The sequence below is a fragment of the Strongylocentrotus purpuratus genome, unplaced genomic scaffold (genome assembly GCF_000002235.5).
Source record: "Strongylocentrotus purpuratus isolate Spur 01 unplaced genomic scaffold, Spur_5.0 spur5_scaffold_12, whole genome shotgun sequence".
Taxonomy (NCBI): domain Eukaryota; kingdom Metazoa; phylum Echinodermata; class Echinoidea; order Camarodonta; family Strongylocentrotidae; genus Strongylocentrotus; species Strongylocentrotus purpuratus.
This window is the reverse complement of record NW_022145597.1, coordinates 1,234,217-1,261,130: the sequence shown is the minus strand read 5'-3', so window position 1 is coordinate 1,261,130 and position 26,914 is coordinate 1,234,217. Positions and strand designations below refer to the sequence as shown.

The 26,914-nt window shown below is 38.9% G+C and overlaps 2 protein-coding genes across 2 annotated transcripts; both read right to left on the bottom strand.

Moving 5' to 3' along the window:
* Positions 1–3,938: 3,938 nt before the first annotated feature.
* Positions 3,939–9,435, bottom strand: LOC581131. The gene is made up of 6 exons (XM_030982512.1): positions 9,361–9,435; positions 7,910–8,058; positions 7,297–7,426; positions 5,163–5,685; positions 4,079–5,129; positions 3,939–4,037 (listed from the first exon to the last, which is right to left on the bottom strand). The coding sequence occupies exons 2-6, from the start codon at positions 7,991–7,993 to the stop codon at positions 3,939–3,941; spliced, it is 1,887 nt and encodes a 628-aa protein (XP_030838372.1). The 5' UTR covers positions 7,994–8,058; positions 9,361–9,435.
* Positions 9,436–11,295: 1,860 nt separating this feature from the next.
* On the bottom strand, positions 11,296–24,552 carry LOC587899 (acetylcholinesterase). Its single transcript, XM_030981557.1, has 9 exons — positions 23,993–24,552; positions 22,507–22,666; positions 22,044–22,121; positions 17,457–17,575; positions 16,473–16,634; positions 15,741–16,034; positions 14,322–14,674; positions 13,453–13,646; positions 11,296–12,739 (listed from the first exon to the last, which is right to left on the bottom strand). The coding sequence occupies exons 1-9, from the start codon at positions 24,395–24,397 to the stop codon at positions 12,645–12,647; spliced, it is 1,860 nt and encodes a 619-aa protein (XP_030837417.1). The 5' UTR covers positions 24,398–24,552; the 3' UTR covers positions 11,296–12,644.
* Between the last annotated feature and the right edge of the window lie 2,362 nt (positions 24,553–26,914).

Sequence of the window (26,914 nt, the reverse complement as noted above, 5' to 3'; positions counted from 1 at the left end):
ACCCGGGGGAACGAAAAGGGACCAGTGGCTCAATGAGCAAAATCGTTGAGGGGGGGGGGGGGCATCACCATCACCATCACTCTAGGCTTCTGAATAAGCATGTTTTTGCCTGACTATAAATTTCGGAATTAGCCGTTTTCCAATAAAAGCATAAACAATTATAATTTACAAAAAAAGGTGAGGACAAATCCCGGAAAATCATGTAATAGTAGGGTGATCATGTACTAATAGGACATTAATTGTATCGGCCTCAAAATACTGGAACCCCGGCCGCGTCATATCAAAAGACGTTAAAAGACGGGAGTTGCTGCTACCTTGTTTGGCGTTCAACAATAAGGGATAGAGCAACGTCGATCTGGCGCTGCTCAGTGGCTGCCGGGCTCACGATCAATTGGGAAAAAAAAAAACCTTTTTTCGGTTTAACTTAATGCAATTTGGAGTGGACTTTAAAAGATTATTATTATTATTATTATTATTATTATTATTATTATTATTATTATTATTAGAATTAGAATTAGAATTAGGATTAGGTAATCTCCATCATGTATTACCTTCAGAAAGGTCTTAAAAACACATCTTTTTTGCAGTTTGTAGTTGTAAGACTACAAACTCTTATTATATGCATTTATGCATTTTTTAATTTTTATTAGCTGTAAGCGCTTTGGGCCAAATGTGGGAAAAGCGCAGTATAAGTAATAATAATACTACTAATAATGATTTCAGCAACATATTTTGTATATCACTGGCATTGAATGAGAAATAAACCACGTTTGAATTTTATTGGGGGGGGGGGGGGCTGCAACTGTCCCCAAGCCCCCCATCAGTACGCCAGTGTGAGGTACGTGGAAGCATAGTGAGAGGGGCGAAGGTGACGGAAGTGAATACCCTCTCACGCTTTTGAAGTCTTGTTGTATAACAAAATTACATTCCTTAGCTAAAGTTAGTATAAAACCAAACAATATACCTTTTTTACCTTTTTTTTTATTCTCCCGTAATTAGTGTGCAGTCCGAAGGGTTGTAAATATTTCAGTTTAGTAGGTACATTTTAGTCAGTAGGGAGCTGGGCCATAATTGGGTAGAAAAGGTAGAAAAGGAAAGGTTAACAAAATATAATAAGATGGATATTTTATAAAAAGAGATACAAAATGCTAGGAATTCGGTGTTGTGATGGAGGATATGAATGATCGCGGGGATGGACAATCAACAGTAGACTGACAATATCATAGTAGAGGGATTTGATCATTCGTGGTTCCGAAGAAAAGTGTGGTGGGGAGCATAATAATATAATTCACTTATGGACCCCCCCCCCCCCCTAAAGATCGTACATTCTGTATAGGTTGTCATATTTTTACCGTGGTGGCGCTATATCCAAATGAACACAGCTAGTTTTGAGTATAGATAATAGAGATCTACAGAAAATATTTCTCAAAATATACCCAATGACATAGATTCACATTAATCAATCATAACGCCGATGATATTCTACATTGCAATCAAGTATACCAATCTCTTTCCAAATTTAAGCTTTATACTATTCATTTCTTTTCTCTTACCACATCTCTTCGTCTCTCTCCCTCATCCTCCTCCTTTACCCCTCTCTTTCTCTCTCTCTCTCTCTCTTCCTCCTCCTTTCCCTCTTCTTTTTCCGGTCTCTCTCTCTCTTCTTTTATATCTTTCTCTATGACTCTATCTCTCTATTAATAATCATTATTTTCCACATATTCATAGAAAATAGTAAAATGTTGATGAAATAAAAATATACGTGTCATTTTTTGGTCAAAATATATTAAAATCTTTATTTTCTTTACTTTTCCATACAAAATAGCGAATCTGATTAAAGTGGTTGGCCCGTCCAGAGTACTTGTTTAAAATTTTAAAAATAAACATGTTAAAAGAGAAATTCCTAAATTAGTCCTTAAGGATTTGCGGAGCACAACTACACAGATGGTGTTGATCTTGTGGGATTAATTTCTAATTAAGATGATACCTACAATTTTGCACTCCAGCAAAGCATAGAGAGTCAATGCTAATGCATATTGGACCTCTAGAGCTGCACTACGTGCTAATAGGCTGCTATTGCACACATGAATAGTCAATACACAAATAACACACAAGTGCACACAATGATGCTGATGTGGCTGTAAGCAAGTTTGACAGTAGACTCACGATTTGAATTTTCAAATTATTCTTTCTAACATTGGTAAGTTGAAAAAAAAATGGATTTTACTGCTATTTAGGTGTCATCAATTGTCACTAAATTACTGATTTTTAGTGAAATCAGTTGAGTTTTGTACAGTAGTGTTTTAAATATTGAGAATCAATAGAACAGGTTTTAATACACAGCCAGGATAGTTAATGCAGCAACATGTATGTATGCAATTTTGCAGCTTATTTATACAAATAATTTCTCTTTATTTTCCTTTTTTAAAATAAATAATCACCGTTTGCACAAAAACTTAATAAAAGGAATGATCTTAGAATTTCAGGTTAATACCATTCAAACACTTTCAACCATAAGATGTTCAATATCTTGGAGAGAGAAACTGATCAAATTGAGGGTATGTAATATAAAAGTAGGTGAAAGTAACATGGTTCAGATTTCCCTTCCATCATGGCACCTAACTCATTGTGACTTGAGGTTTCACTTCATCACTCATCTTAAAGGGAAAGTCCACCCCCAAAATAAGTTTGTTTCGATAGAGGCAGAATAATAAGAAAATCAGGCGAGTGAAAGTTTGAGCAAATTCTGAATGAAAATAAGAAAGTTATGAATTATTGAAGTTGTGATCAATCAAATACAAATTGGCAACTCTGTGACTTATTATACGAGCTCTCCTTCATTTGCTTTGTGCATAATATTCCATAAAATCATGTTTTCTTCGTTATTGATGACGGAATATATATTTGTTCCTTGCAGGGGGAGTATAGAAACATATTTGCAATTATTATATTTAGGGTGCATGTATGGTTGAAATTTTTCTTGAGGGAAAATGAAAATTTTAGATTTTTTTAGTACTGAGCAAATGGAAGTTGAGCTCGCATGATACGTCATAGAGTTGCCAATTTGTGTTTGATTGATCACAACTTTAAAAATCCTAACTTCCTTATTTTTAATCGGAATTTGCTCAAACTTTCACTGACTTGTTTCTCTTATTTTTCTACTCCTATTAAAACTAACTTAATTTCAGGGTGGACTTCCCCTTTAACACTTAACATTAGATGTTTGCCAAAGAGGGCAGCCATTTGGGAGAGCACAACCAGAAATTGTTCCAATGACAATATCTTTGAAAAGAAAATGAGGCATGCTAACTGCTTAGCTTAGTTTGTAGTGATGTGGCAGATAACTCAAACACTAAATACATGTACATGTATTAAAAAGACTAAAACATTTAACCCTCTACACATAAAGTCATGAATTCATACATGAAGAAGAGGATGTGAGGGAAATACATTACATTTATAATATCAAGTAGGAATTGAAGACATAGAAGATAAATCATTTTATTCACCAGTCTTGTGTTTGTGAAAACTCATCATCATCATCAGCAGCACCACCGTGCTCAACATGTACATGTATACCATCACTAGACTGTGCAATAGAGTCTATACACTTTGTTCCTGCTAACTGATTTAAAGGTGGCATGATCTCTGACCTTTGACCTTTGCTATCTCTGACCTTCAAACAACCTTGAGAACCCATTGTGAAAGCTACGTCTTGTGACAAGTCCTCTGATGGTGTGACATTTGACCATTGACCCTTGCTATCTCTGACCTTCAGACAACCTTGAGAACCCATTGTGAAAGCTACATCTTGTGACAAGTCCTCTGACGATGTGACATTTGACCTATGACCCTTGAGATCTCTGACCTTCAAACAACCTTGAGAACCCATTGTGAAAGCTACATCTTGTGACAAGTCTTCTGATGTGATATTGGACCTATGACCCTTCAAACAACCTTGAGAACCCATTGTGAAAGCTACATCTTGTGACAAGTCCTCTGACGATGTGACATTTGTCCTTCGACTCTTGTGATCTCTGACCTTCAGACAACCTTGAGAACCCATTGTGAAAGCTACATCTTGTAATGAGTCCTCTGACGATGTGACATTTGACCTATGACCCTCGTGATCTCTGACCTTCCGACAACCTTGAGAACCCATTGTGAAAGCTACATCTTGTGACAAGTCTTCTAATGATGTGACATTTGACCTATGACCCTTAGGATCTCTGACCTTCAGAAAACCTTGAGAACCCATTATGGACGCTACATCTTGTGACAAGTCCTCTGATGATGTGACATTTGACCTTTGACTTTTGGAATCTCTGACCTTCAAACAACCTTGAGAACCCATTGTGGACGCTACATCTTGTGACAAGTCCTCTGAGGGTGTGACATGCAACCTTTGACTCTTGGAATCTCTGACCTTCAGACAACCTTGAGAACCCATTGTGAAAGCTACATCTTGTAATGAGTCCTCTGATGTGATATTTGATCGCCGACTCTTGCTATCTCTAACCTTCAGGCAACCTTGAGAACCCATTGTAAAGGCTACATCTTCATTTGAGTCTTTAAGTAATGGTGTTGAAGATTCATGAATACCATCTTGTGAGGAACATAGTTCAGAATTAACAGCACCAATCTCCTGCGTATCATGGCTGTCATTGTCAACACATCTTGATTGTTTCACTTCCAAACATCCCTGAGTACCTATAGTAAATGAGATATCTCCTGATGCTTCATTGATTCTGGATTCATAAAGCTCTTGTGAAAAGTTTTCAGTAACTCTGGGGGTATCCTGAATATTCTGGGAATGCGGAGAGTCTGGAACATCATCTGATTTGGCAGACAGTTCAGAATTAGCCATAAGAGTATTGAAGCACCTCTGGGTATTACTGATATCAGGGCCAATGTGTCTCTTTGTGTTTGATCGCTTGATCTTCAAGCATCCTTGAGACCCCATGGTAAAAGTGACATCTTCAGACTGTTCCCTCTGAACAAAGTCACAATACACTGATGCATTGGGTCTTTCAGATTTAGGAATATCCTGAGACCTCTGAAAGTCGTTGTGAGATTTCATGCCCTCGGTCGAAAAGACTTTTACAAATTTATTGGCATCTCGTCTGGAGCTGGAATATGTTGAATCTGAAATATCATCAGACTTAGTGGACACCATGTCTAGAAGATCATCAGATTGTTCTGCAACAGTCTTTAAGCACTCCTTGGTATCAAAAGTATCATAGTCAACATCTTGTCTCGTCTTTGATCCTTTCACCTTCAAGCAACCCTGCGTTCCCATCGTGAAAGTCATATCTTCTGCTTCTTCATCCTCACTGGAGATTCGGGGAATATCCTGAGAAATCTGAAACAGTTCATTGGAGTTCAAATCTTGTGAAGACAAAGGGATGTCTGTTTCTCTGGTGTCGTGCGGTGGAGTTGGTTCGTATTCATCAATCTTAGATGCCCAGGTTAAATGGGGTTCGCTTACATTAAAATGAGTCCTAGATATTGCACTTGAAGATTCTGCTTCGTTATTCTGTCGACTCTTGAAAGATGTTGTGTTTTCCAGTGTTCGTTGTTTTGGGAGCTCTGATACAGATCTCTTATTCCTGGCTTTGCTTGTCGGCTTGGAAATACCTCCTGATGACGAAGAAGCTTTAGAAGCAGCATTTTCTTTGCCCATTGCTGGAAAACAATACAAAGGCACACAAAAATTTACTTTTGTTATCATCATTGACAAAGGACACAATTTCCATTGAAATTTGATTAGATTGCGGGTCTCTTCCTTAACATTTTACTTGAGTTGTCAGCTGGGGTCGTCAGCTGGGGTCGTCAGCTGGGCAGCCTGGGCTGGTTAGACGAAAACGTAGGTTATCAAATTCAGCTTTTGGAGCTTACACAGTGAATTTACATGAACAAAAATGACAATATATTTCTTAGTAGCTGGATTTGACAACCAACGTAAAAAAAAAATTGTTAAAACAACAAAAAAAACAGGATTTTTACTTTGGTTGGCAGGATTTCACATGGGCTACTATTTTGATCCCTACATTAATGGAATTATATTTGAATCCATTCATCCTAACTCTTGAGTCCAAAAAAAAAAATCAAGATTATTCAAAAGAGAATTGAGACATATATGTATAACTATAATTTTGTCCACGAGGGCTTAAAAACAAATAGCTGTGCATGACCAGGGTGCCTGAGGAGTGGGCATGCAAAAAGTAGCTGTGTGCAATAAATGTCTTACACAGATTTACATATCTTTGTATTAAACTATACAAACTACAAAGCACAGTACCATGGCATACATACATGTATAAACAAGCCTTAAAGATAAAGTTGAGTTCTGGTCATGCGATTGCATTGTGAAAGAAACGTTGTGGAATCGATCAGAAAAAAGTTGATCATCTGCATATACATGTAAGTATTGGTGTGTACTGCTAGGTTCTGTAATTAAAATGATAAGAAATTTGGCCCAGTCTTGGTAAAGTTACAAGCACTATACACAAAAAGATCTATATGGGACTAGACGAACATGTGACATTAAAATCTGTCCCAATTTTTAAGTTGTAATTGTTGTTATACTGTATGTCATATTTAGAATATGAAAGCATTTGAAGAGCCATGCTTTTAAGGGAACATTTTTTATCTGATGTTCTTCCACACTTTCATAATACAATGATAACCCTCACAAATTATTGTTCACCTCTTCCCAGGACTCAACCTTCTGTACTTTTCTGTGTGTTATGAAATTCAGATGTACATCACACTGATCACACAATACTAATTTATATTTGCTGCAGGAGTTTCTTGAGGCAGTAAACTATGTCATGTACAGATTAGGTACCGTATTTTGTAATGCACAGGACAAGTCGGTGGAACGGAAGGAACGGAAGTTGGATTTGAGCTTAAGCTGCGCCGTGAAATGGTTTCTTATTTCTCAAATTCTTTTCATGTGCTAGAGATCATGAATTGTACGTATGGTATCGTATATTCAATGTGCAAAATACACATGTCGAAGTTCAATGTAAGCAGGACTGCACTACTTGTAGTTACTTGCTCCCTCTATATATTAGCCAACAATACCTAAGCGGTATCCATTGATCCCCCATGATCCCCTTTTTCTTTTGTTAATTGAGAGCTGATTTGATGAGATAACCACCTGCCAGTGACCATGAAGGGAGGTCTAATCCTTCCTGGCTAAACTAGTGCAGATCTAGGCCTTGACATCTACCATGTGCATAAATATGACAGATAAAAGCAGCAGCCAGCATCTAGGGATGACATCCATACCTGATTTTGGAGCAAAGAAGTGTTTGATGTCTGTTTGTTTGGTTCCTGCTTTGACTGGTTGAGATGAGAGGATGAGATCGGAGATGTTTGTGATTGGTCTTAACAATCTCTGCCTCTTTGCTGCTGGTGTCTGTATCGGGAAAGAGAAGAAAGTGTTCACATTAATTAAACATTGAGAGAATTTGACATTTTACAGTGAAGTTGTTGATAGCAACATACCAGAATATTGTAAATTTCTCACTCTCCTCAGGCTGAAAATGGAAGAAATGAAAAGTAACAGATTTATTCATATTCCAGACCAAATAATATTCTAGTATGTAACTTTGAAATGTAATACGGTTTTCTTAAATTCATGATCTTAACAAGGACTTTTTTTTTACTGTAGCCTATTTTAAGAATGCTTTATTTGGCTTCATTTTCTTCATCCGGTGGCCCACTCAAAGGCCGTCAAACTCTCTAGTTTTGACAATAACTTGCTCTGGTTTAAGTCAAAACACATTACAAAACTCAGACCTCCAAGTTCTCTGTGTAATTTACATCATGATCTACATCTAAACAACTCAAAAGACGTATTTGAGTCATCTGTATGAATTTAAAAGGTTAATTAACTTACTTGTTCCTTCTTTTCTGCGGTACTCAGCCAAACATCACATTGTTCTTGTTGGTGAAGAACTGGCCGTTGCTTTCTTTTCCCCATTTTCCAATGGTCGTGATGTTGAAGTTCCAAATTTAGAAACCTTCCCTGTAGCTGTTCATTCAAATCTGTATTTAATGAGAACGGTGTGTGAAAAATCAGCGATCCAAGAATACGGATCGTTCGCATAAACAAGGATTGTCTTCGTAAACTTGGACAGACTCGTCTTAAAAAATAAGGATCATCCGCATTTTCGCAGACATTGCATTTTTTCAGATACGGGCGTTTGCGATGCAAAAAAACGGATTCTGCAATGATTTTTTTTGATGCATTTTACAATGACTTTGTACGGAGACTTTGAGCGATAAATCCTCGGGAACCCCAAAAAGGAAATGGTGAACTGGGGTTATTTTCGCAATTCTTCACATATTTTAGTCAAAACATATTCTTTCACATGATTGGTAATAAGAGCTTCCATTTCATTTTTTGAGAGGGGGGCGTTTCCCAAACTGGTCTTTACCTTTAACACTAACAGATCTTTCTTGTGCACACTCCAGCAAAGCATAGAGTCAATGCTAATGCGTATTGACATTTAGCACTGCATACTTGCTGAAAGGCAGGTATAATAGTACACAAATACACACACCACATATTGCATAGACTGCACACATTAGAACCGATGTGGCTGATTGGCAAATTTGACACTAGGTCTGCTATCACTAGACTTAACTTAGACCTACATTTTGAATTTTTAAACTATTCTTTTTATTTAGATTTTAACATCAGTTATGAGAGTACATTGACGTAGACTCTAGAATCTAGATCTAGTCTAGAACTAGATCTAAAGTCTAGAACAGTTAGATCTAATTCTAGATCTAGTTTAAAAAATTGTATTTTACTGCTATTTTAATTCTAGAATCTAGGTCTAGGTCTAGGTCTAGGTGTCATCAATTGTCACTAAAAAAGTACAGATTTTTAGTGAAATCAGTTGAGTTTTGTTGTTGTAGACTAGACCTAGGCCTACTTGTCAGTGATGTTTGAAATGTTGAGAATCAATAAAACAGCTTTTAATACAGTAAATACACAGCCAGGATAGTAATGCACCTATGTGTGATTGTGCAATTGTGCGTGCATGGAGCTTCAAATTGGGGTGCGAGAGCGAGTTCTTGTTTAGACCTATTCCAAACACAGAGATAAATGCGAGTGTGAGTTTTTGTTTATTCCAAACACAGAGATGTACGAGTGGGACCAAGCTTAAATTTCAGGAGTAAAGTCATGACGATTTTCATCAAAAATATCATTATCCTATAGATCTACATCAAGGAACATAATTCACTGTTACTCCCTGAATTCTCCTCCCTCCCCTCAATTAACCAGTCGGCGTCGTGTATTTACAAAATGACAACTCAGGAAAGGAAACGCAAACTTACACTTTTTCGATGGCAAGAGAGTTTCTTGAAATTCCCGCGTCTACTGTAGCGCCATCTTGTGTTTCGTATGTCGTGTCGCGATCGCTCAACAAAACGAGAAGTAACTCCTTTTATTTTCACTTCAGATAAGTTCGTTCACCTCCGATAATGTATTGCCCCTAGCTGAGAGACACTCGTTTTATTTAAACAAGTAAAATTTGCCTTTTACCCTCCTGATAAGTGTTCTTTCTATCTCTGATGAGCGCCCCTATCACCTCTAATGACTGCCCCCTTTTATTTTGAAACGTGACGTGTTTTTCTTTCTCATAATGCCCCTCTTGTAATTAAATGCCCCTATAAAAAATCTGATGGGTGCCCCTCTTCCGTCGACAAATGCCCATTTTCCATTCTCAAAAGTGCCTATTTTCATCTCTGGTGAGTGCCCCATTTCAGGAATAAGGAGTGCCCCATTTTCACCTCTGATAATCATACATCGATATTGTGTGTAAGGAAGTATTACGAAGTAGTGGTAGAGTAATAAAGCAACCTTCAAGGCTTGACTTATAAATAAATGTAGTTATTATCAATATTTTGTATGTACATGTATATTACTTTCAACAGTTTCATGTAGCACTTTTAAATTGTAATAATTAGGTTAGTTAGTATACTATTTATCTATTAAGAAGAAATTAATAAGTACACATTGGGTTTTTCTGATTTTATATGACATGTAGACTTTGATATATTTACATTTTTACCCTCATACTCCGGAAGGCGGTCGAAAGCATCAATGATATCAACTAAACTCAACTCAAGATTGAATTTTTTAATTTTCCATATAAAGAAAATTCTGAAGTTATTTTCCATTGGGGTTCTAAACAATTTAAACATATGCATAATTACGATATGGTAAATGGAGAGCAAGAAAGATACATGTGGATCCTCCCCCTCCCTACGTACTCACTTGTTTAAAGATGTATTCTCTCTCTCTCTCTGTATCTCTCTCTCTCTCTCTCACTCCCCCTCCCTGCCCTTCTCTCCGCCTCCTCCCTATTTAGGCATCTCCCATGAATGTGCCCCCCCCCCCTCCCGATCTCTCCATCAGGCCATCAATCTCTCACGTATCCCCCCCCCCCTTTTTTTGGATATCCTTCCTACTTATTCGTTGATTCTTATAGTATAGCATTTAAAAAAAAAATCTCGCTAAGTGTTTTGAATGTCACATCTTGTCTGAAGTGAAAATCACCCCCATCGTTTTATTTTTGTAAATAATAATAAATAATAATAATTGGATTTGCATAGCGCCTTTTCCAAAGGATACAAGGAGATGTCTCTTAGACTATCAACAATTTAAGAGGAGTGGTACATGTAAGCTTTCAGTTTTTTTTTTAAAGAAATGGCGAGTAGAGTTTGTTCCAGAGACGTGGAAACCAGCCTGTTTACGGGATTAGGGAATGAGAAAGGTAGGAGCCTATGAAGACCTAGCTAAGAGAATATATGTTCTCTGTTGCTGAAAGAGTGAGGAAATGTATACAGGAAGGGTGGTTGACATAGATTTGAAAGTTTCAAAACAAGTATCCAGTATTGTATTATATCAGAACTGGGAGCCAGTGTAGTGTGTTTCTCCTTCTTCTATTTGAACTTCTTGAACTTCCCAAATGAAACTTAAAATGAAATTCAAAAACACGCCTGGCATCTAAGACGACCTCAAAACCAAAAAAAAATTGAGCAATCTCCCCCTCTCTCTCTCTCTCTCTCTCTACCCCTCTCCCACTCTCTCTCTCTCTCTCTCTCTCTCTCTCTTTCTCTCTCTCATTCTCTTTTTCTCTCTCTTTCTTGTTTCTCCCTCTGTCTTTCAATTATGTCCTTCATATTCCCGACCTCTCCGAGTCAGGATCTTCTCAATGCTATACAGAAAACCCCGTCTCGCATATAATAATGTCCATACACTGTAGGTAGTAATATCAAAAGAGGGCGGATGAAATAATGTCTGTGAAAATGTAATTATGTTTTCAATCAATTACCCAGGGAAGCCTGGTAGCCATGCATTTATTACTCTCAAACAATTCATTTTATGCAGATGATATTATTTATTTATATCTGGTTTTCTAGCCTAACATTAAAACTCGCACTAAATAAAGTTCAATCGGTGTTGAAAGAAATAGAAAACTGGTGTAAAAGATGAAAAGTGTATTTCTCCTCTTCTAAGTCAATAATGGTCCTATTGGTAGATGGGAAATAAAAGAAGTCAAATTAAAGATTAATGATCTTTATCCCCTATCAATCATTCACATACGTTCCTAGGAATCTGGTTTGACTACAGATACCCATTTAGTTTTATTTGGGAAGTTCAACAAGTTCAAATAGAAGAAGGTGGAGAATGGCAAATGTGGGTTTTTGTCTTCTCATAGGACACTATGTACCGGGCTGGAATTCGAACCCTCAAAGAAAATTTATAAATTTCTTGTATAAACAGTATCATAAAATTGGTGACAGGATTGTAGTTATGGGGTGCTCAATAAGTTCAATAAGCTCAATAAGCTGGTTGCTAGAAGATGGATGAAAAATAGATTTGACATAACACATACGTTGTTTGGTAATATGCTCGGGCGACAGTAATAGTTGCTTCGTGCTTTAATACCTTAAATAGTTTTTACATAGCCTGGCGTAGGACTGCAATCGGGCTTTGGGTTAGGTTTAGGATAAGGGATAAGTGTTTGATCTAGTGTTGAAGATTACGGCTTACAGCGTTTCAGCGAGTCTTCGCGTCTGGTCGGGTAAACGACCTTTCGTGAAAACATAACCCATGTTCATAAAAAGCTAGGTGGGGAACCTCAAGTTGTGGAGTTTTATGATATTTTGTATCATCCCTATATAATTATATTCACGAATGGTGGGATACATTGAATGCAAACAATCCTAGTTTTCAAAGGTGGTCCTATTTTGTGAAAACAAGTACGTACGTACAATCAGATATTAACGAAGTGTCGATCGCTGGCCTTTTTACCAACTCTTGCGATCATTTTATTTCGTATTAAAAAGTGTCGGGTGGGGACACGAATTTTTTTTTTTTAGATTTGCTGAAGGTTTTTCAGAAGGTGTCGAGTAAGTTGGACCCGACACTTTGGCAGAAAGACGCTTTACCCGACCCTCCGGGATTTAGGGCTTTATTATTTACGAAAGTTCGTGTAACCAAAACACTCGATGACCGATGGAACAAAGTAAGCCGAAGTTGTTAATTACGTAGGTGTACGAAAATGACCACTTAGGAATTATTGTCCCCGGAGCGTGTGTCGTAGAGACGATCACTCTTCAGGGCAGGTGTCCGGATCTTCGCAGCTCCTCTCGCTATCTTTACTGACTTTCTCCTCTACGAGAGACTTGAGGCGTTCCATCTCAGCTACAAGAAAGGCACAGGAAAATATTGATAATGGTATTATTAGTAGTAGTTAAAGAGTTAAAGACTGTCACCACTACTGGGCAAGAAGGGATTAGACCACACAGCGAGCCAGCGAGGTCACTGTGACATTAACTCAGCTCTCATTTAACATAAGAAAAAGAGGATCATGGGGGACCAACAGGCACCGATTGGGGAAGTTTTCTATATAGAGGGAGCAAATAGCTACAAGTATGGCAGTGTGCCTTTAAAGTTACAAAAATGATGATGATAATAATAATAATAATAATTACAACAGCAACAATAATAATAATAATAATTACAATAATAATAATTACAATAATTATATTAATATCAGGTTTCTTATAAAGCCCACATAATCCGTCACGCTGCGACGCTTCACGCACTCTCGTATAATGATAAGTACTCGGGTCATAGCAGGCGGCCAAATAATGTGACGTTATCCTATATCCATTTACACATGTGTCAACAGTGGCACAGGTGGATTCATATCTTGCCATAGGTTATTAGTGCCGGGCTGGAATTCGAACCCTTAGACCCTAAACCCTTGGCCTGAGAGTCGATTGAATGAACCACTGTACCACCTTGAGATGTTAAAAAAAAATAGATCGAGAATAATACAAATCGCTAGATGGAAAATGCCGGTCTCGTGGGCCGGCCATTATTCTAAATCAATTCTGGAGAGTAGAACTAACCTGCGTTTTCTATTAGCTTGGGGAGCAGATGTTCAACGAAGTAACATTCTCTGGCGTTGGGCGTCGTCCCTGAAAGATTCTCCATGTTCCTGGATAGATCCTTATAGGTCTTGGTCTCACTGGTGAACGTGGGCCAAGATGGGAACTGTTGATCAGGTTCCTGGTCTCCTTCATTGGTACCAAGGTTAGGATTCCTTTAGCAGAAAAAAGAAACATGGGCAAATAAACATGTAGACAAATTTAGCATCCATGATTTACCATCCTTGTCATACAACCATACTCATTCATACACGTAGGCATGCACATTTCATACAGCATTACGTGCGGCATTTTTATATAATGCTCTATTATAATTACAACGGTCCAGGCTTTATTTTCCCCAAAGAAACCTACACGTCTACGTCTAGGATAAAAGTTGCATGGGTTTGAGGTCAGTTTGAGCGCTTGGGTTAAGATGGATTAAAGGGTTTGATTCAGGGTTAAAGTTACGAATTCGTTTAGTAGCCCATTGCGGAATATTGTCGCCGAAGCATGCGTTGTAGATACAATGTTAGCACCATTTTCACCTTTATCAGGATAGTTGCTGTTATTGCTTTCGGCCTCCTACCAGCATGACACGATTTCTGGTCAGAAAGTAATCAAAATAGTAGATTTGTATTTTCCCCATATAACACAAGAACAATTTGATTTCAGTAGACGAGGAGTACGTTATCATAACAGGAGTTACATCTTTATCTGGTGAATATGGTGAATTGCTGGAATGGATGGCCCTCACAGCTTTACTATTTAACATCAGTACATGACAACAATGTTCCTCTTGGGGTCCTGATATTAAATCGAAAAGAAAAATAGGATATATTTCAGTTTACCCTGTCTTGGCAAAGTTCGCCCAGTACTTCATGATTCGTCTAGCAATCACCACTTCGTCATCGGCAAGACGGCCTTGCAGCATCCAATCCTCGTCCTCGTCCTCGCCATCTTGGGCAAGGAACGCCGAACCAAAAACATACGGGACATCTTCACCGTGTGTGTCTTCAAGCCATGTATACTTGCTGCCCCAGATCGAGTAAGCAGGCGAATGCGTCATCAGGTAGGTGTAGACCTGTATCCCTGCCGCGGCTAGCTGCTGGGCAGTGCTGAAGGTAGGACAGAGAAACATTTGGTCTCCGAAGAACTGGGCCATTGGGTCTATCAGGTTTTCTTCAGGATCACCCGATGTCAGCTATCATTGTGTTATGAGGGAAAACCAAATAGAAGGGGAAACAGAAAAAAGGTGTCGACAGAACAATAAGGTAAACAAAATGATTTAACATAAGTAATTCATCCCCATTATTGTTTCCTTTTTGTAGTAATTTCTTAGTGTACGTATCTTTGAGTTGCTACAAGCTCTCTTGCTCTACGGTAGATCTACTTAACCTACATCATGGCATAACGGGTAAGGAAGGAAGCAAAGTTAAAAGTTACAAGAAAATGTAACAATTTGTCAAATGGATCAATTCTCCCTAATAATAGGCATAATGGGAGCACCTTAGTGTGAACAGATTACACTGAAAAAATAGTTTTGATGAAGGGTTCTTAAAATATTAACCGTGTACGTGGTGTAAACTGTCCCTAAGCATTGGTCCATATATTAATGGGGATCGATGTAAAGACGGAGGGAAGGGGCGGGGGGGGGGGGGTGCTCTTTTGATGTGAATATGAATTAATGTATGAACAAAGCCCCACGTTCAATAACATATAGGAATGCTCGTAGCATGTTAAAGATAAACTTGAGTTCTGGTAAAAAAAAAATTAAAAAAAGGAATTCTCACAGAAACAAACGAAAATTACACTGAATGTTCAAGATTACAAATGTCATTTGCCGAACAATTTTGGTAGAAAATGTATACTGGCTGAGTAATTAGCATAGAAAGATAGGGAAATCAAGGTAAGAAGGCCCGACACCATTTGTGTAGTCCCATATACATCTTTCTATGTACAGTGCTTGTTACTTTATCAAGACTGGGCCAAATCTATTATGATTTTGATGACTCCAGAACCTTGTAGTACACACCAATACTTACATGCTACATGATCAACTTTTTCTGATCCATTCCACACCTTTTCTTTCAAAATGCAATCGCAATACCAGAACACAACTTTATCTTTATCATTCTTATTTTTTAATTTTGTTTACAGTATTCTTAACACTTAAAACAAACAAAACATGTTATGACATCCAATGGGGGAATGCCCCCATATACCCACAGGTGCCCCTGAATCCCTACCAAACTAAACACATCACCTACCTGCTCTGCTGACAAGTAGGCCAACTTGATGAGATCTAATGCTAACGGGTCTGCCATCCGTGTAAACAAAGAAATAAAGGTGTCAAACGATGTCCTATTAACAGGCACCTTCTCATATCCTTTCAACCCCGTAATAAATGGTACAGCGAAGATATTGCCTTCGTGTCCGAGGCTACCGATCATAACATTGGATGGGTTAAAGGACCCCTCCTCCTGAGCTTGCATCGGGTCTTCAGGGAGGAAGTGGCCATCAGCAACGGGAGCTACCATGTAGAATACCATTGTGGTTCCTGTCTGTTCAAATACAAACTTAAGGTAGTCACTAAACATACAAGCTATGACTGATTATGTGACAACACAGTGGTTACATTTTAATTATTCCCTAGGTAGTTATATGTGGATAGCGCGAAGAGGTTTCGTGGTATAGTCCAACATTCACTAGACTCCAATGATTGATGTTTGCAATCTCAGGACATTGATCCAAGTTGTCCATCCTCGACACTGGTGTAAGTAAGAACCCGATATGCTAGAGCCGATAGTGGCCCTGAGGGATAGTTGTCCTTGAGGTTATTTTCCAGGCTTAAACTGTTCTGAGCATAGTTGTCCAAGGGGTAGTTTTCTGGACTGATAATCCGGTGATAATGATTATAGGAGTTCGTAAATACTTATGTATAATAGATTATTTTGTATTTAACTTTGGATTCGACAAGTAAATAATAACTGGAGACCTACTTCATGCAATGCGTTAATGTCTTCTTCTGTTATTCCTCTAAGACAAGTGAGTAGTTCGGTTGAACTGTTGGTTTCACATCCCATCGCCTTTCCGAATGCGAAGGTTAGTTCAGCATTCTCCTTCTGTGTCTTGAAAGTCCATGTTGGTGACATGGCTCCACTCTGTTTCAAATCAGAAGGTAGTGAGTAAAAATTTTAAAAAGAAGAAGAAAGACAGAAAAACCCAATCGCATAAAGTTTCGAATTATCAACTCAAGGGCAATTTCTGTACCTTATTATATTATTTTCCCGTAAAGATCATTTTACATAATATATAGTCAGGTCAAGATATGGTTTAACCCCAAAAATTGTGTCTTTATATAGGATGGATAATAAGTGATTTATGGCCATTTCTAGGTATCGGCGGCCATCTTGGACGCCATCTTGAAAATAACAGCATTCTGAACCTTCGATTTTGGTATACTTTTAGTATATTATTCCTGAGGTCGAATACTACTAGAAACCGTTGAAAAACCTTTTGTTGCAATTTTTTGGGGTTGGGGTGTTTTTTACCGTATATAATTATTGACCTGACTAATATGGTTGTCATGATCGCATGCTTTAACAAGTGATAGACAAGGCTACTGAAAGTCTATGTGATCGCGCTGAGGTTAGTTTTAAAGGTTCCTTCTTTAAAAGTAACACTTTGGGTTTTTTCGACTCTCTTCACGATTAATCATTTTATACCACGCGCATATTTGTTTACAAACCATAGGTGACTATCGACGGAAAAATTGGTTGTGCAATGTGCAGGCGTTGTCAATTTACCTATTATTAGTTGATTTGCTCTAGGACAATCTGTTAAACGCTGGTATAAACATAGATAAATCTCGCACTGCAATCAGTGGAAATTATCTCCAAGCCATTGGTACGTGGGTCTAACCCATTATGAATGTAAGGCATATAAAGTGATTAAACAAAATATTGTCTTCATCTGATTATTACCTGCATGATTGCACCTGAGAAAAGCCCAGTACACATGGGTGAGAGAAGATGACAATTTACGCTACTTGATCCAGCACTCTCACCAAAAATAGTCACCCGATCGGGATCACCGCCAAATGCTAGAACAAAATATGATTAGATTACTTTATTATGATAATGATAATAGTAATGATAATAACAAGGATTATTAACCCCAAGAACAATTACCCCCCCCCCCTCCTGAAAATGACCCCTTGTACAATCATAACCCTCCCCTGGGCAGGGGCGGCCGAGCGACTTCCAAAGTGGGGGGGGGGGGGGCACCAACAAAAAAGGGCACTTTCTGGAGAAAAAAAAGGGCACCTACAGTAGGAAATCTCAAAGCGAAAATATACAATTTTTTAGACATGGGTATATACCCCTACATTGTGATTATATTATCAGGGATGATTTCAATATTTGTTTCTCTTCATACATCATACAAGATATCGCTTAAGCATCATACTTTACAGTTGGGTGTGATGTCTGAATATGCATTTACGAGCGAGCGAGAACAATTTTAATGATCTGTGAGGTCGCAGTGCGAAAAATTACATCTTATAAAGAGGAAAAAAGCCAATCGTGATGGGGTTATAAGCACATTCTCATTACGGAAGACTGAAAAGACCTTTGATAAGTAACATAATTATATCATCTTTAAATGCGAGCGAGCGCAGCTAGTGAACTTTGGGGGAAATTGCTCTTAGTCGCTTTAAATAAGGGGCACGTTTATCGAAAGCGAGCGCAGCGAGTGAACTTTGGGGGAAATTGCTCTTAGTCGCTTTAAATAAGGGGCACAATTATCGAAAGGGATATTAGACACTTATTAGAAAAGAAAAGGAGCACGTGTCAAAGTACAAAGGATAATTATAAGAGGTGAAAATGAGGCATTTTTTCACCTGAAAAGAGGCACTCACCAGTGATGAAAAAGAGGCGTTTATGAAAATGGGAAAAAGGCATTTGTTGACGGAAAAGGGGCACCCATCAGATTTTGATAGGGGCATTTATAAGAGGTGAAAAGTGGATAGGTCCCTTATTAGAAAGGAAAAGGGGCACTTATCATTATTAAAAGGGGAATTATCAGAGTTGAAAAGGGGCACTGACCAGATATGAAAAGGGGCACTTATGGAAATGTAAAAGGGGCACTTATAATAAAGGAAAGTGTGCATTTGTTGAATGAAAAGGGGGCACCGTTCAGATTTTTAAAAGGGGCAGTTATGAGAAGGGGAAGGAGCTCTTTCTTTTTAATGGGGGCACTTATCATAAGGAAAAGGGGCACTTATTAGAAAGGGAAAGGGGCAGTTATGAGAAGGGGAAAGGAGCTCTCTCTTTTTAATGGGGGCACTTATCATAAGGAAAAGGGGCACTTATTAAAAAATAAGAGGGGCACATGTTAAAATGAAAGGTGTGCTCATCCGAGTTTAAAAAGGGGTAGTTATTAAAAGGAGAAGGGGCACTTCTTACAAAGGAAAAAGGGAAGTTGTCAAAGTAAAAGGAGCACCTCTCAGTTTTGAATAGGGCAATTATCAGAGGTGAAGGGGGCACTTATTAAAAGTGAAAAGGGGCACTTCTCGTACCTGAAAAGAGGCACTTACTAGAGAATAAAAAGGGCACTTATTCAAGATAATTTCAAGATTTATGAGAATGGAACATGGACACTTATTGCAAAGGAAAATGGGAACATGTTGAAGGAAAAGGGGCACGTGTCAAAAATAAAAGGGTACTCGTCAAAGGTGAAAAGGGGGAAGGGGCACTTTTACTAAGTAATAGGGGCACTTGTCAAAGTAAAAGGGGCACTTGTTACAAAATAAAAGGGGCACTTTTCCTATGTAAAAAGGGGCACTTTTGGGGTATCTGAAAAAGTGGGGGCACTGTGCCCCCCCCCCTGCCCCCCGGGAGGGCCGCCTCTGCCCCTGGGACAATCCACCCCCCCCCCCCAGGACAATAATCCCCGAAAAGAAAATAACGACTTATTATTTAATGAACAGGGGGTAATATTCCGGGGGGGGGATTAAGTCTCCTAGGATCTAATTTTCAGAGGTGGGGGTAATTATTATCCTAGAGGTAATTTTACAGGGAGTAATAATCCTTGGGGGTGTGAGTTTTCCGGTGGTAGTTTTGACGAGGGGATGATTGTCCAGGAGTTAATTTTCTTTATACGTATTGATAATAATAATAATGATAATGATAATAATAATACATTTAGCATTTATAAACTAAAGACTTGTATTACACTTTCTAAGGGATACTGCTAGTCGATTTCAAGTGTGGAATTTCACACCATTCCATAGTTATGGATCAGCTGCTAAACTTTACCATCGCGCAGTTTTATCATTTTAGAGTAGTGTGGAGAAAAATCTATCGATTCGAGGGTTTTGTTTCAATGTATTCATTTTGTGCATCAGATGTTTTTGAAGATGGAGTAGATTGAAAGAAGCTTTCTTCCCCATGATATCAACTTAATGGTTAAAAGGGATTACCTACAGCACCTAATGGTTAAAAGGGATCACCTACAGTACCTAATGGTTAGAAGGGATCACCTACAGCACCTAATGGTTAAAAGGTATCACCTACAGCACCTAATGGTTAAAAGGGATCACCTACAGCACCTAATGGTTAGAAGGTATCACCTACAGCACCTAACGGTTAGAAGGGATCACCCTACAACACCTAATGGTTAAAAGGGATCACCTACAGCACCTAATGGTTAAAAGGGATCACCTACAGCACCTAATGGTTAAAAGGGATCACCTACAACACCTAATGGTTAGAAGGGATCACCTACAGCACCTAATGGTAAGAAGGTATCACCTACAGCACCTAATGGTTAAAAGGGATCACCTACAGCACCTAATGGTTAAAAGGGATCACCTACAGCACCTAATGGTAAAAAAGGGATCACCCTACAACACCTAATGGTTAGAAGGGATCACCTACAGCACCTAATGGTTAAAAGGGATCACCTACAGCACCTAATGGTGAGAAGGGATCACCTACAGCACCTAATGGTGAGAAGGGATCACCTAGAGCACCTAATGGTTAGAAGGTATCACCTACAGCACATGGTTAAAAGGGATCGCCTACAGCACCTAATGGTTAAAAGGGATCACCTACAGCACCTAATGGTTAAAAGGGATCACCTACAGCACCTAATGATTAAAAGGGATCACCCTACAACACCTAATGGTTAGAAGGGATCACCTACAGCACCTAATGGTAGAGGTGTCGTGGACGAGTTGATATGTCACCGGACTGTGGATCACAACGTTCGCGGTTCAAGTCCCATCGCGGCACTAATGTCCTTTGGCAAGACATTGATCTACATTTGCCACTCTCCACCCAGGTGTTAAATGGGTACCCGGTAGGATGCGAAAGCTGATGTGGTTAGATTAGCAAGTGTGCGCTTGTAAATAAAGACGCCTGGCTGGAATGCTCCCCAGGGAGTGGAGAATGTGCATACATTAGAAGGGATCACCTACAGCACCTAATGGTTAAAAGGGATCACCTACAGCACCTAATGGTTAGAAGGGATCACCTACAGCACCTAATGGTTAAAAGGGATCACCTACAGCACCTAATGGTTAGAAGGGATCACCTACAACACATAATGGTTAGAAGGGATCACCTTCAACACATAATGGTTAAAAGGGATCACCTACAGCACCTAATGGTTAGAAGGGATCACCTACAACACATAATGGTTAGAAGGGATCACCTACAACACTTAATGGTTAGAAGGGATCACCTACAGCACCTAATGGTTGAAAGGGATCACCTACAACACATAATGGTTAGAAGAGATCACCTACAACACATAATGGTTAGAAGGGATCACATACAACACTTAATGGTTAGAAGGGATCACCTACAGCACCTAATGATTAGAATGGATTACCTACAGCACCTAATTACTCCAATTTTAAATCGAAGGATCTTAATTATAAAATCAATACTGAAAATTATCTATGCCATAACACATTGTTCTTAATGCAATAAACCATAGATGTCAGAAAACCGTCCCGAATTCATTTTTGGAATAGATTTACAATATCTTAATTTAGTTCTAAAGAGTTTGCATATAAGTTTGTATAAACAAAAAAGAGTTTGCATATAAGCTTGTATACAAAAAAAATTGTCTTAGAATAACCTCTTATTGGTGGTTGTTGTGTTTTTCTTTCTTTTAGGAGTAGCAAAAGAGAAAATAGCACTCGACAATTATTCCCATAGATAGGCCTATGAATTACATCAGATCATAGTTCTCGGTCCAATGTATGATTTTTCTTAATCCCATGTTCATACTATTTTGCAGGTGGTCTCCTTCGTGCATCTTCATTAGGGCGGATAATCCAGAAATAAAAATAACATCTTCAATAGTTTCATCCCTCCCCCTCCTCCCCGCCCCCCCCCCCCCCCGACAAGGGGAGAGGGCAGAATTAATCTGCCTCCACATCGTGTACTTTTTTTTTATAGTTGTATAGCGGGCCTTCCAACGGTGAAGAGTGAGGGGCGTACCCGAATCCACGCCAAGTTGGATACGCCAGTGCACCGATATAGAGGTGAATTACATACCTGCGATGTTTTCCTTTACCCATTGGAGCCCTAAACGTTGATCGAGAAGTCCGAGGTTTCCCGGTATAGCACCATCCTCTATCAATTGAAGAATAAAAAAGGTTATAAAAATGGTCAAAACAGTCCATGCGAGGGAAAAACATTTTTTCAAGACATGTCACTGGTTACAGCTAATATCTTACGTGTGATTGCACCATCCTCCCCCACTCACACACACATACACACAAACACACTAACAACTAGATATTTCACATTTTAAGTTGCACATTGCCAGTGTTATGTGCAAGGAGTGATCAATTCATACATGTATGTATTTGCAATAAACATAATGACATGAAATAATTATATTACATCACTTTGGTTTGTTTGTAGTTGCTTGTAAAATAAGGACTCAGTAAAACTGAGGATATGAAGGAGCCTACAGGAGCCCAGGATAGAAACCTTAAATCTGGTTGAGACTCACCAGTAGAGAGAAACCCTAGAATCCCGAGACGGTAGTTGATGGAGACGACGATAATGTCTTCGGCAGCCACCAAGGCCATGGCGTTTAACTTTTGATAGTTCTTGGTCCCCATGTGATACCCTCCACCATGGATCCATACCATCACAGCAGCCGATTTGGGCTGAAGATGATAATAATGATAATAATAATGATAATAGAAATCTTACTGATAATAATAATAATGATAATGATAATAATGATGGTAATAAAAATGATAGTAAAATTTGAAAAATCGCACCCCCCCCCCCCCCTTGAGCGCCAGGGAAGGGGTCCCATCTCCAAAAAAGTTAAAATCAACGTGAGTATCGATATGAAGAGCATGGCTACATGAACAGTCAGTTGAAAATTACAAATCCCTGTGCCTTCAAATTGTTTCTATTAATCATTGATCGTTATAAGTCAATAGGACAACACATATATTCCGAAACGCCACACACGGGTCACATGTTCATCGAAGATAGAGACTATGACTTGTGAAGATTATCTGAAAGACGATTCCGGTTTTCAGATAAGATATAGACAGACATCCAGGGGCGGATCCAGCCGTCGGCATGGGAGGGGGCCCAATTCGTGAGAAAACATTTAGCGGCGAAACAGCCAGCCGGTGAATAAGCGGAAGGGGGGGGGGGGGGTAGTGAGCACTAGTTTGTTTTTGCCTCCGAAAATTTAAAAATCGCGCCGGTCAATATTTCGCTCAGAGGGGGTGGGTGGAGCCCCCCCCCCCCCTCGGGCCCCCTCCCTGGGTCCGCCACTGCATACATCATAGTTCCCAAGCTTCCTGAATATACAGCGTGGCCCCAAAATACGTCCGGCGATACTTCCGATAGTGCGGGAAGTTTAACCGGTACCTTACATGAGGAATATTTTAGAAGAAAATGGTACTAAATTTGCCCCTAAATTAATTTCTTTCTTTTTCTTTCTATTCTTCTATAGACGTAATCTTTTTGTGTTGTTAACGATATAGAAAACATCCACTGGTAGTGTTCGTTTCAGAAAATAATGTATCATTGTGTGGTATCAGAAATGAAAATATGCCCGAGTTTTTGTGAGAGCTGTGATAAGCATCAGATTGAGTACAAACATAAAATCACCACACTTATTTTATATTTTTCAGGCATTTTGATTGACTTAAGAAATAATTAAAACACCACCTTTGTCCACAAAGGGAAACTGTGCATGATAAATGTAAGTTTCACAACGTTATTAGTATGTTACCCTCAAAATAGATGTATTATTCAAACAAAAATTATTATACACATGCAATATGTAAGAGGACAATCTTCTATAGGTTGTTGCTATATGATATGGTCGTCGTTGTGGTGGAGATTTGTTTTCGTGTGTTTATTTGTTTGTAAATGTTTGCTCTGTTTTAAGGAGCTTGAACTTGCCATAACTTCGAAATCTTTTTATATTTTAAGACGCATGATAATTGCATTTTATATATTACCTTGGGCTCAGGCACAAAGACATCAAGAAAAAGACAATCCTCCGAGAATTCAACTGGCTCGCTATCATCAAACATTAACGGATTCTTAGCCTGAAGACAGTGTATATTGTCGCCCGTCGCATCGAATTCTCCATCTAAGGTCTTCGGAACTGGTTCGGCATACCGAAGATCACCGATCGGTGGCTCGGCGAACGGAATATTCTTGAACACGGCTACGCTCCGATGGAAATTATCACCGAGTTTGCGATGCTGTATGCTGTTTCTCTCGCCTCGTATAGTCGCCCTCGTCGTACGAACCAAGGGACGATCTCCGACCGCGGCATCTTCGACTGCAGATGATGACGGAGTGTAGAATCCAATGCAAAATACCACCATTACAACAACGGATGACAACGTTAGCTCCATTTTTGTTTTAATGCGTTTTTAATTAGGCGTTGACAAAAATATAAGTGTTGCTTTAAAAAGTAACTTTATATAAGTCTCGCAGCCGTGTGCAGTTTCAGACTGCTTAACTCGAATTGAGCTTGCGAATGAGTAGATTGAGCGGGTGTGTGAACTGCCAGACAATTTGCATATACCAATGTGCACAGTTACAATCGTATCGTATTGACAAAAGGGATTTGAGAATAAGGACTCTTTGGAGTTGGTTCTATGCCCCAAGTGAATCAACAGCTAATCAGCGAGCTTGTACCAAAGATGGGGGGGGGGGGGGGGGGGGGGGGGAGCACTACTTTTTTTTTGTTGGGGGGGGGGTCTCGAAAATTTTAAAAATTGCACCCCCCCCCCCTCATTAAGCGCTAGGGGAGGGGCCCTCATCTCCCCCCAAAAGGTAAAACTAACGTGTTTTTACACGTTTTTTCCCCCGAGGGGAGGGGACCGGGCCTCCCGGGCCCCCCCCCCCTCCCTCTGGATCCGCCACTGCATCCATGTACACCATAGAGTAGGAAGATGCTAGACAAGAACGTCACCAGGTGAACCATATACAAGGCACTCTAGCAAGAGAAGCCTATGATTCATTATCGCCCAGTCCACAGGCAGAGGTTCGGCCAGATCAAGCACAGTATTCAAGCCAAAAAGAAACGTACCAAGCACGTGAATCTTCTACGAAGGAGTCCCGTTGCCGACCCTGTCCAATTAACAGAGCCACTCCGTAGCTCTGGAAGTGACGTTGCCCCGGGTTTGTCAGACCCTTATCATTACATGTTGGGAAGGAGATTGTCGAACAGACAAATAAAGGCTCACTCAACTTTCATGATTGTATTGTATACTGATAAATATTAAAAATAAAGACACAGAGATCTTTAGGTTTTTACTTTGTGCAGACACGTGCAGTTTACTGATTGTGTAATCATTATAATTCCGCATTGTTTGTTTTTATTTCCGAAACCCGTATATTTACATACATACAAGCTTTAAAAACATGAATACAAAACACATTTCAATTATTAATAAAGTAAGTAGATGTGTACAATATGCACAAACGGTTGGATAGCCCATCTCAAGACCATTTTAAAGAACGTCCTGTTCTTTCATGGGGTCCAAAAGCAAAAAAATAATATTGATTTACATACAATATCAATTTCCAATCATAGTAATTTACTAACCAACGCACTACCCCCCCCCCCCACCCCCTTATCGATCCCCCTCATGTCACCACCCCTCGCGCCACCCTCTCGATCCAGCCAACCCCTCCCCGCGCTACCCCCTCCGAAGTCCACCAGGTATATTACAAAGAACAATAATCAAGTGTGTTTACAATCATAAATGGGTATTAATATTATCTAAAAACATGTTTGTGTGTCATAACATTTCAAACTAAATTTTTATTTCTTTACAGAACATATCCAAACTTCTTGAATGTCGAGTGAGCTTAGATAATCCAATATATTTACTTCCGCGATACAGAAACGTGCGCTCACAATTCTGTGTTTTCGGTTAATGCTTCGGTCACAAAGGTTCGTACGAACGATAAATTCGTACGAATCTCCCTGTTTTTCCATTGTCTTCCCGAATTTCCATTGTCGGAAAATCGTTCGTACGGCTTTCGTAACATTTCGTAATGGCATTTGTGACCTGGGCTTAAATTAGTACTTCTAAGGACATAGTTTGTAGTCTTAAAAATAAACTTCTCTTTCAAATATACAGGTGCCAAATCTTGAAATATTTTATTCATCAATTCAAAAAGAATAATTGTGCCTGAAGCTACGGTCACACAGGTTCGTACGAATCTCCCTGTTTTTCCATTGTCTTCCCGAATTGCCATTGTCTGAAAATCGTTTGTACGGCGTTTGTAGCAGTTCGTAATGGCATTTGTGACCGAGAATTAACCTGTCAATTTCCTAAAATTTCCCAATACATGTACATGTGTAAGAAAAGAAAAAAGGAAAATGTGCTTACAAGTGATTATTTTACAGATATGATAGTAATAAATCTACAAAAGGATCATTTGTGTTAGTTAATGATGACAAGTCACAAAGATTGCTGATATGCATTATCAAGTTTATACCCAAGAAGAGTTGTTTTGAGTCTATACGGAAGGACAGTTTAAATTTAATTAATTGATTCAAAATGACAAGAAAGCTCCTATTGAGAGCTCAATATGAAAATTATGCATGATCAAAACTTCAGATATAATTACTTACATTCATACACATGTGTCGTTCTTTTTTTAAAATTTAATCAAACAATGGTACAGTTGAAAGCCAGTGTTGATTAGGGAGTATATTAAAAAACAAATTAAACAGTTGAAATATAGGTATAATCTATAAAAGATATGCATCTATTATTTGTAACACTAAATTATGACAAAGTAAGTCATTGTATAACAATTGCATTGTTTAAGCAGTCATTGCATTTGTTATCGTACTCCTATTTTAGGAGAGAGGAATTTTATGTTGCGAGTTAGACATCGTTGTATTGAGC

What these genes read in the sequence shown, in the direction of transcription:
- LOC587899 (XM_030981557.1), bottom strand. Translation starts at nt 24,397, where the DNA reads ATGGAGCTAACGTTGTCATCCGTTGTTGTAATGGTGGTATTTTGCATT. An exon ending in TCTCAGGTGCAATCATGCAG is followed by an intron (nt 16,635 to 17,456) that starts GTAATAATCAGA and finishes GATTTGAAACAG; the next exon opens with AGTGGAGCCATGTCACCAAC. An exon ending in GCGAACTTTGCCAAGACAGG is followed by an intron (nt 13,647 to 14,321) that starts GTAAACTGAAAT and finishes TTTCTGCTAAAG; the next exon opens with GAATCCTAACCTTGGTACCA.
- LOC581131 (XM_030982512.1), bottom strand. Translation starts at nt 7,993, where the DNA reads ATGGGGAAAAGAAAGCAACGGCCAGTTCTTCACCAACAAGAACAATGT. An exon ending in CTTCTTTGCTCCAAAATCAG is followed by an intron (nt 5,686 to 7,296) that starts GTATGGATGTCA and finishes ATTGTTTTCCAG; the next exon opens with CAATGGGCAAAGAAAATGCT. An exon ending in CAGAGGACTCATTACAAGAT is followed by an intron (nt 4,038 to 4,078) that starts GTAGCTTTCACA and finishes TCTGAAGGTCAG; the next exon opens with AGATCACAAGAGTCGAAGGA.